A 10,503-nucleotide genomic window follows, 5' to 3' on the forward strand; every position below is an offset into this window, starting at 1 on the left:
AAACAGAAAGGAAAAGAAATATAAAGTCAATGCCTTGTTTTTTATTTTAAAAAATTCCTAAGAGACAGGGTCTCACTATGTTGCTGGCACCGACACAGAGCATACTAGAAGCTCAAACTCCTGGGCTCAAGTGATCCCCCAACCTTGGCCTCTCCTGTTAGCTGGGATTACAGGCACATACCATCAGACCAGTTTGGTTTTTAATTCCAAATTGGCCTGATTTTTGCTTGTAATCTAATCCTAGTTGAGGCACACACTCAGAGTAAAAGAACAATTTCCAAGGAAGAGACTGGATACCAGGCAATTCAAGACCAAGCGGTAGTACCTCTCTCAACACAGAGAAAACATCAGCGTGATAACAAAGAATAAAAGACAAGGTCAGACTACATGACCACAAAGGTCCCATTCTCCAACACAGAAGGGGTCAGAAAACAAAGCAATCACCTGGCAAGGGCTGAAGTTCTCTCACACCTGCGAGGCTCAGACCCCAGGGTCACCAAGAAAAAAAACAAATACTAGTTGCAACTTATGTCACAAAAGACAAATCACTCTCCTGTCTTTAAGGACTTACATTTCCCAGAAGAAGAATGAACAAGGGACCTGAGCAGAGAGCTCACAGAAAAGACAGGCGGTCCAAACATGAAGAGATGCATCAATGCATTACAGGAAAGCTACAAAAAGACACCATTCCCCACATATTATTCTGGCTAAAATCCAAAATTTCATCAGACTCAATGTTGACAAAGCTGGGGGTTAGAGGCATCTTGTGTGCTGCCAGTGGAAGTACAGACAGAGATACAAACCCCTGAGAAGGAACACAACATTACAAATGCCATTTTCCCCATTCATAATGCTTTCAGCAATTTATCTGACAGATACAGAGGTGCACGTACTAAATAACACAGGTAAATGGTTAACACTGGAAGGCTGGAACCAATTCAATGATGGGGGCAGTTGAGGCTAACTGGGCAGCCAAAGAAATAATTTAAAAGTCTTTTTTTTTTTTTTTTGCCTTTGTTTTTTGATATGGGCTCTTGCCATGTTGCCCAGGCCAGAGTACAGTGTACAGCCATGGCTCACAGTAATCTTGATTTCCAAGGCTCAAGTGACTCTCCCACCTCAGCCTCCTGAGTAGGTAGGACTACAAGCTTGTGCCACCGCACTCACATATTTTAAAAAATTTTTTGTAGAAATGGGGGTCTAACATTGTTACCCAGGCTGATCTTGAACTTCTGACCTTAAGCAATCCGCCAGCCTTGGCCTCCCAAAGTGCTGTGATTACAGACGTGAGCTAACACGCCCAGCCTGCTTGTCCACATTTAATAGAGGTGATGCTCACCCAATATAATCAGAACAGTGAGGTATCCTAAAGGCTTACTGCCCTCAAACATTCAGTGTCACAACCCCAACTCCTTCAGAGCAAGGAGGAGAAAACTGGCCCCAGCTCCACCCACTGAGCCTCAATTTCCTTATGAGTGAAGTGGGGTCAGTGACATCCATTCGGTGGCTCACGCCTGTAATCCTAACACTTTGGGAGGCCGAGGCAGGCAGATCATGAGGTCAGGAGTTAGAGACCAGCCTGACCAACATGGATAAACCCCGTCTCTACAAAAATTAGCTCAGTGTAGTGGTGTGCACCTATAATCCCAACTACTCAGGAGGGTGAGGCAGGAGAATGGCTTGAACCCAGGAGGCAGAGGTTGCACTGAGCCAAGATTGTGCCACTGCACTCCAGCATGGGTGACAGAGCAAGACTCCATCTCACACTTGATCTTAGCCAAAAGGCCGAGAAGCGATAAGACTCCATCTCAAAAAATAAAAATAAAAATAACCACTTTCAGACTCTCATATATAATTTCAGGCTCATTTTCTGTTTTACGAGGAGCCTGGAGATGGTGGTTCTAGCACAGTGCATGCTATTCAGCGAAGAGGCTGGCATTTTAAAAGTGGCCACCAGCTGGGTACGGTGGCTCATGCCCATAATCCCAGCACTCTGGGAGGCCGGGGCGGGCAGATCACCTGAGGTTGGGAGTTTAAGACCGGCCTGACCATCATGGAAGAAACCCCATCTCTATAAAAAATACAAAATTAGCCGGGCGTGGTGGTACATGCCTGTAATCCCAGCTACACAGGAGACTGAGACAGGAAAATAGCTTTAACCTGGGAGGCGGAGGTTGCAGTGAACCGAGATTGTGCCATTGCACTCCAGCCAAGGTATCAAAAGTGAAACTCCATCTCAAAAAAAAAATAAAAATAAAAAATAGGCCGGGCGCGGTGGCTCAAGCCTGTAATCCCAGCACTTTGGGAGGCCGGAGGCGGGTGGATCACGACGTCAAGAGATCGAGACCATCCTGGTCAACACGGTGAAACCCCGTCTCTACTAAAAATACAAAAAATTAGCTGGGCATGGTGATGCGTGCCTGTAATCGCAGCTAATCAGGAGGCTGAGGCAGGAGAACTGCCTGAACCCAGGAGGCGGAGGTTGTGGTAAGCCGAGATCGCGCCATTGCACTCCAGCCTGGGTAACATGAGTGAAACTCCGTCTCAAAATAAATAAATAAATAATAAATTAAAAACAGCCACCAAGGTCACTGCTTTCAAGAGCAGCCACATGACCATCCCTTCCCAGTCCTCTTCTGCCCCAACCTCAGGAAACCCTGATGCTTACACCCCAGGAGAACAGTGGTCAGTTCCAGGGAGCCCTACCTGCTGACGCTGCTCCTCAGGCCCAGGAAGGCTGGCCCATGAGAAGGTTAATAAGCACGCTTGTGGGAAGAAAGCTGCCCAGCTGCCAAGGCAAGAGATTGAAGGCACAAGCTGTCCCGGTATAATAAATAACTGATTACTTAGTTTTAGTAATGATACAAATATATTAGGAATAATCACATCATCAATTATATAATCAATCTTATTAAATCATGATTCTTTATTAATCTTTGCTTTAGTATTATAGCATAGAATCATTTTAGTCTTATAGTATAAACAATCGGGTGAAACATAATTAGGAACTGAAGGGACATTGTGAGAAGTGATCAGGAGGTGAGAGTGAGAGCCTTGTGGTCATGCCAGTGCCTGGGAGGGTGCCCGTTACTTAGCAGGCAGGCCTTGTGGTAACGCCAGTGCCTGGGAAGGCGCCCAATACTTGGCAGGCCGTGGAGTTTCCCTTTCACTGGGGGAGTTCAGAGAACACTCTGCTCTGCCTGACTCTTGAGGAAAGCCTGACATTAGCCAGGTCTGCCTACAGACATCCAGGGGCTTAAATGCATCTCTGTGGACTGTGCTCTAATGGTCACCATCCTTGTCCACCTTCGTGTCCCGCTTTCTCACCCGGTGCTCTTTTTAAGTTCTTAGAAGTTGTGAGAAGTAAGAATAGAGGAACCCTAAAAGCCTTTGATCTTTCTGGTAAGTGCATGGAAACATGCTGGCGCCTGTGCCTCCCCTCCTTGCAGCCGCTACCTGAAAGGGAGGGGCCCCTGTACTGAAAGCATGTGATTTGCTTGACCCTATCAATCACATCAGATAATTCACTCTCCTTACCCTGCCCTCTGCCTTGTATACCATAAATAGCACGTCCAGGCATTCGGGGCCAATACTGCACTCCACACCTTGGTAGTGGTGGTCCCCCAGGCCCAGCTGAATTCTTCTCTCTGTGTCTTGTGTCTTTCTTTCCTGTGATCTATCATCTCCACACGAAAAAGAAAACCCACTAGACCCTGCACACGCCCACCTGTCTTACCTGTCGTAAGCTTCCTTAAGGTCCCTGGCCAGCTTGCACTTGGGCAGGATGTGATGGAATGGGGACTGAGGACCTTCATTTCCTACAAGAATCATAACATAAGATTTGCAGCTCTCAAAGTAAGGAAACTTTTCTTTTTGAGACGGCGTTTCGCTCCTTTCTGCCCAGGCTGGAGTGCAATGGCGTGATCTCAGGTCACTGAAACCTTCGCCTCCCAGGTTCAAGCCAATTCTCCTGCCCCAGCCTCCCAAGTAGCTGGGATTATAGGAGCGGGCCACTACACCTGGCTAATTTTGTATTTTTAGTAGAGATGGGGTTTCACCATGTTGTCCAGGCTGTTCTTGAACTCCTGACCTCAGGTGATTCACTCACCTCAGCCTCCCAAAGTGCTGGGATTACAGGTGTGAGCCACCGCACCCGGCCAGAAACTTTTATAAGGTAGAATAGGGAAAACCTTTAAAAACAAGTTTGGCCGGGCGCGGTGGCTCACGCCTGTAATCCCAGCACTTTGGGAGGCTGAGGCGGGTGGATCACGAGGTCAAGAGATCGAGACCATCCTGGTCAACATGGTGAAACCCCGTCTCTACTAAAAATACAAAAAATTAGCTGGGCATGGTGGCGCATGACTGTAATCCCAGCTACTCGGGAGGCTGAGGCAGGAGAATTGCCTGAACCCAGGAGGCAGAGGTTGCAGTGAACCGAGATCGCGCCATTGCACTCCAGCCTGGGCAGAAAGGAGCGAAACTCCGTCTCAAAAAAAATAAATAAATAAATAAAAATAAAAACAAGTTTACCTCAAAGGTAATTTTAGGTAACTTTAAACCAAACCTCTGGAAACTCCCCACTTCTTTTTTTTTTTTTTTTCTCCACTTCTTTTTTTTTAATAAAATCTGTGCATCATGTGAACTAAAATTAGACTTAGGCTGATTTGTTCAACCATGATTACATGGATTACTTGTATTTAAACTTCACCACTGCCCCTTCCAACCTTGTAGTCACAGGCATTGCAGGGGAAGCCATTTCACTGCTCCCTCCTTGCAGGCTTCTCTCTGACCAGCAGGCCCCACCCTCTCTCTCTGTTATCAGGTATTTGCATGCCATGTCCTACTCCTCTCCCTCAAGTGCTAATGCAATTTACTTTTATGGCTGAAAAGCTTTTTTTTAAGACAAGGTCTTGCTCTGGCACCTGAGCTGGTATGCAGTGGAGCAATCATAGCTCACTTCAGTCTTAATTTCCCAGGCTCATGCGACACTCTCACCTAGCTGGGACCACATGTGTACCACTAGACCTGCTAATTTTTTAGTTTCTTGTAGAGATGGGGTACTCGCTATGTGGCCCAGGCTGGTCTCAAACTCCTGGGCTCAAGTGATCCCCTGGCCTTAGGCTCCCCAAGTGCTAGGATTACAGGTGTCAGCTACCACATCCAGCCAAAGTCTTTTATTCATCCTTTTTCATAAATTTCTAACAAAATACAGACTTAAATTAAAATAATTTTTACTTCCTGTGATAAAATCACAGACTCTAAAAAGATAATGCTCAAAAAAACAAAACGTTTAGATTATTATTACAATTATAATTAATACATAATTGGCCAAAACAGAAATATATTATAAATTTTGACAAATAAATGTCAAACGTAAGTTTTTTGTTTGGTTTTGTTTTCTGAGACAGGGTCTCGCTCTGTCCCTCATGCTGGAGTGCAGCGGTACAATCTTGGCTCACTGCAACCTCCGCATCCCCCGCATCCCAGGGCTCAGGTGATTCTCCCACCTCAACATCCCGAGTATCTGGACAGGCACACATGACCACACCTGGCTAATTTTTGTGGCTTTTTTTGTAGAGACAGGATTTCACCATGTTGCCCACACTGGTCTCGAACTCCTGAGCTGAAGCAATCCACCTGCCTCCACCTCCCTAAATGCTGGGCGTACAGGCATGAGCCACCGTGCCCAGCCACAAGTGAATTTTTACTGAAAATGCAGCCAGGCTCGGTGGCTCATGCCTATAATCCCAGCACTTTGGGAGGCCAAGGCAGGTGGATCACCTGAAGTCAGGAGTTCAAGACCAACCTGGCCAAGATGGTGAAACCCAGTCTCTACTAGAAATGTAAAAATTAGCTGGGCATGGTGGTAGGCGCCTATAATCCCAGCTACTTGGGAGGCTGAGGCGGGCGAATTGCTTGAACTCAGGAGGCAGAGGTTGCAGTGAGCCAAGATCATACCATGCACTCCAGACTAGGTGACAAAGCGAGACTGCAACTCAAAAAGAAAACAATTTTTTTTACTGCACTTGAGTCAGAGAGGCTGTTCTTTTTCTATTGTTCGTTTATGTATGGCAATTGCTACTTTTACTTATTGCTAGAACTACTAGGTCTGATTTCAGTTTTGTCCTTAATTCTCTCTTTTGTTATGGACATGCTTGCCAAAGAGAATGGAGACAGGAAGAGTCTATTACAGGTTTCCCTCCATGTTTCAAAATCTTTACAGTAGGCCAAAAATCATGCAATGTTCTATGTGCAAAAATTATTTTTTTAAATTGGTTAGCTGATAACCCAATTAGGTCCTCCTTCAATCTGGCCAAAAGCAAAGAACTGGAAACTGCCCACCTCCACTCAGCTGGATATTTCTAACACCCTTTCCTGCCCCAAGGAATAAATACTTCCTTCAACATGTCCCACAGGACCAGCACTAAGCAGAGGTGCCTGACCTATGTGAATGGTGATCATGCAACAGTACATGGGAAGAGACAACATTTCTGGTCAGGAAATCTATTTCAGAACATCCATCCAGGAAAAGTTCATCTACAAACCTGCCCCTGGGAGTCTTCCTGTGCTCCCCAGACACAAACAGCCCAGTGTGAAGATCATGTACCTTTTCTGAGCCTTAGTTTCCACATCTGCAAAATGGGGATGATCATGGACCCTGCCTTGTGAAGCTGTTGTGAGGACTTCATTTTCAATGCCCAGCTCACCAAAACCTGACTGCTCTCCTGGTGTTCGGGTGGATAAGGCCCCGCCAACGTCTGCACCGTTGGCACTGACTGGCAGTCCCTTCACAGAGGTCTGCACTGCAGAGAGGCCACTAGCCAGCCCAGGCCCATGCCCACCACGCCCTCCTGCACTCACCATCAGCCATGGCGGACACCTCATCCTGGAGCGCCAGGATCAGCTTGGCCTCCCGGGTGAGGTACTGGCAGCGGCGCTCCTCGTGCTGCAGCACAGTGGCAATACGACGGGACAGGTTGTGCAGACAGTTTATCACCGATGGGTCTGCGTTGGCCTGTGGGAGAGACCATATACAGACTCAAATGTGTACACAGGGACACAGCTGGACACACTTTAAATGGAGCCAATACATGTACAGAGCAAAAACTCAAACCATGAAAGAAACCATCTCTACTCCTCTGCAGGCTTCCCAGACTCCTCTACAGAAGCCGCTGCTGCTCCTTTTCTGAGTCCCCTCCAGGGCCCATCCACAGAAATGCTGGCTGCCAGCCCCCATCCTCTATTCTTAAGAGTGGCTGCCTGAATAGTAGCATAGAGATGGCTCTGGAAATGCCTGGTGCTCTATGGGGGCCTTGTTGTTCTTAAGAAAGAATAACAATGGTGCATCCCTCACCAAGGACTGAATGGAAGAAATTAGTGAGACATGTAACAAACTCAGAACAGTGCCTGTCCTAAGCAAAGACCCTGGTAGTGCCTGTGGTCACCACCGTACTGCTGACTACGGGTAGGCAGAACCAGTCTACAATACGTAAGAATTCAGTCACAACAGGCCACGTTACTGTAGGGGTGCAGAGTACAAAAACAGAGGCACCATGCTAATTGTTCACTGAATACTTTTGGTCCTCAAGGATGGGAAGCTCTTCCCAGCAGAAAGGACAATGGTTGACGAGAAAACCCACAGGCTCCAGGTCCACATCTCTGCCTCAGCACTCCTTCTGCAGCCATGTTGACTGGGTCAGAGAACAGTACAGGAGACTCTTAGGAACAAGAGGGGGCCTCGCCCCTCTGGAACCTATCAGGGATCACAGTCAGCCAGGCAAGCACATCTGCCTAAGCCAAGGGCGGAGGCATGCAGCTGTGGGGGTCTATGAAAACACTGAAGGGAGCAGATAACTGGGTCCACCATGACTCAGTGCTTCTGGAGGCCAAGAGGACTGCTGAGTCATCCTGTGGGGTGGAGGTGGGACAAGGGAAAGGGGTGAATGGTGCTGCCGATTACAACTTCTGGTGCCACCTCCCACTCCTGTTTATCTGAGAGGTAAGGCTATGCCCAAAGTGTTCACAGCCAGACTTTAGGGGCAAAGCCTGACCCAGACAGTAAATACTTTCTTCACCTGGAGCTAAAGAAATTCTCTATATTCTCAGCAGATCCCATGTTTACAAACAGAACTCCTACCTGGGCGGACTTACAACAAGGCAACATTCCTTGCCAGAAAAAGAACTGACTGTTGTTCCCATGCCATGCCCACCACTGGGCAGCAGACCTGCCCCTCCATGTCAAGGGCATCCCCTCACAGTGTCCCTGGAACCAGAGGGCTGACATATGGGGTATATACAATTGCCTCAAAACAAAATATCCATTTGGAAGAATCCACATATAAATACTTCCATGAGCAAAGCAAGGTGGAGGAGAATAATCCTGGATATGTGATAATTTAGCTGAGGCACAACAGTGTCCATGAGTTGGATGTCCAGGGCCCATTTGCTTGACCTTTCCTGACATACAAGGTGGTGCAGTTCCCAGTGACACTTAATGACCAGCAATCATGGGACATCACAGCATGTCCTGTTTGTAAAGGCCTGACATTGAGTGAGGGACATGCTGAGAAAGCTAACACCTAAGGTGTGCAGCACTAATGGGAACTCTTAGTAACACCGTATTTTCACCATACACGATATGCAGTGGCATGAAGTCTAAGGCATCACCCATGTGACTTTCTCATCCCCAAAACTTGTACTCAAATAGAACCAAGGCTTCAGAGTTAACTTCTAGTTTGCAGGAAAAACGGACAAAGAGCAAGTCTGAGAGTGCAATGAGATGAGTCCAAATGTGGAACATTTGGTGGAACAAAGGGAGGGAAACCTCTGGACTGGCAGATGTAAAGACACCACATGCACTAGCTGGGCTGGGTTTGCATCCTGGTTCAGACAGACCAGCTGTGAACATACTTTCGCAATCAGGAAAAGTTTCAATGAACCAGGTACTAGTTGATACCAACTTATTACAGCAAATTTTTTCAGAGGTACAAAGGGTATCATGACCAAAAATAAGTGCCCATATTTTATATAGATACTTTCTGAAGTATATAGGGATGAAGAGACATAACGTCCGAGACTTGCCTTGAAATAGATAGAGGGAAGGAAATATATGGAGCCAGGGTATAAAGGAACCTGAGACAGGCACATAAGGTTTGTTGGTCTGCTCTCTCTAGTTCACGGTTTAAAATTTTTCAAAGTTAAAAAAAAAGTGCATTTTTTTTTTCAGGGTCTTGCTCTGTTGCTCAAGCTGGAGTGCAGTGGTATGATTACTGCTCACTGCCACCTTGACCTTCCAGGCTCAGGTGATCCTCCCACCTCAGACTCCCAAGTAGCTGGGACTACAGAGGCACATCAACACACCTGGCTAATTTTGTATTTTTGTAGAGACAGGGTTTTGCCCAGGCTGGTCTCAAACTTCTGGGCTCAAGTGATCTACCAGCCTTGGCCTCTAAAAGTGGTAGGATTACAGGAGTGAGCCACTGTGCCTGGTCAAAAGTGTACATTTAAAAATGACTACTAAAAAGAAAGAAAAAAACTTGTCCACCCAAAAATACAAACTCTTTACATTATCAAAATTTCTCCCACTCATCAATATCACAGCTTGCCATAGTCCTAGACTATCTTTTTTCCTGTTGCTTTTTTTTTTTTTTTTTTTTTTTGAGATGGAGTTTCACTCTTGTTGCCCAGGCTAGAGTACAACAGCATGATCTCAGCTTACCGCAAGCTCTGCCTCCCGGGTTCCAGTGATTCTTCTCCCTCAGCCTCCCAAGTAGCTGGGATTACAGGCATGCACCATTATACCTGGCTAGTTTTGCGTTTTTTAAATTTTTTTTTAAAAAAATGGAGTTTTGCTTTTGTTGCCCAGGCTTGAGTGCAATGGTGCTATCTCAGCTCACCGCAACCTCCACCTCCCGGATTCAAGTGATTCTCCTGCCTCAGCCTCCTGAGTAGCTGGGATTACAGGCATGTGCCACCACATCCAGCTAAGTTTTTATTTTTAGCAGAGACAGGGTTTCTCCATGTTGGTTAGGCTGGTCTCAAACTCCCAACCTCAGGTGATCTGCCTGCCTTGGCCTCCCAAAGTGCTGGGATTACAGGTGTGAGCCACCGCACCCAGCTCCTGTTGCTTTTACCCAGCCATTATCAGTCCATATTTCTTCAGGTTCTGGTCTCATCTCCATTCCTCACCCTCAACGGCAAGAGAATGAACCAGTGTATAATAATCACCACACAAGCCAGGGAGAAAATCTTTATGCAGTTGTAAAAGCTGCTTTTTTTTATATAATACTCCTAACAGTGGGATTGCTAGATCTAAGGGCATCATATGCTCTGCTGTCAAACACTGCTCCCCAGAGATGAAGGCCTGCCTGCAGCATCCTGAGTGGTGCTGTAGCTGCTTCTCACCAACCGTCCCATAGGGGTTATCAGTGTTGAAAGTAGATAATATTCGTCATGGATTTTGTTTATTCATTTGCTTGTGGCTTTTTTTTTTTTTTTTTTTTT

At 46.5% G+C, this 10,503-nt stretch overlaps 1 protein-coding gene across 10 annotated transcripts in view; it reads right to left on the reverse strand.

Moving 5' to 3' along the window:
* The window catches only part of NPRL3 (NPR3 like, GATOR1 complex subunit), a 60,923-nt gene that overhangs the window by 28,493 nt on the left and 21,927 nt on the right, over positions 1 to 10,503 (reverse strand). For all 10 annotated transcript variants that reach the window (XM_037732337.1, XM_037732338.1, XM_037732339.1 and 7 more), the window contains 2 exons: positions 6,862 to 7,015; positions 3,737 to 3,818 (listed from right to left, as the gene is read on the reverse strand). In XM_037732337.1, coding sequence (XP_037588265.1) covers positions 3,737 to 3,818; positions 6,862 to 7,015 — 236 coding nt within the window. The remainder of the gene's footprint in view (positions 1 to 3,736; positions 3,819 to 6,861; positions 7,016 to 10,503) is intronic.

This window comes from Cebus imitator, unplaced genomic scaffold (genome assembly GCF_001604975.1).
Source record: "Cebus imitator isolate Cc_AM_T3 unplaced genomic scaffold, Cebus_imitator-1.0 Scaffold444, whole genome shotgun sequence".
In the NCBI taxonomy this organism is placed as follows: domain Eukaryota; kingdom Metazoa; phylum Chordata; class Mammalia; order Primates; family Cebidae; genus Cebus; species Cebus imitator.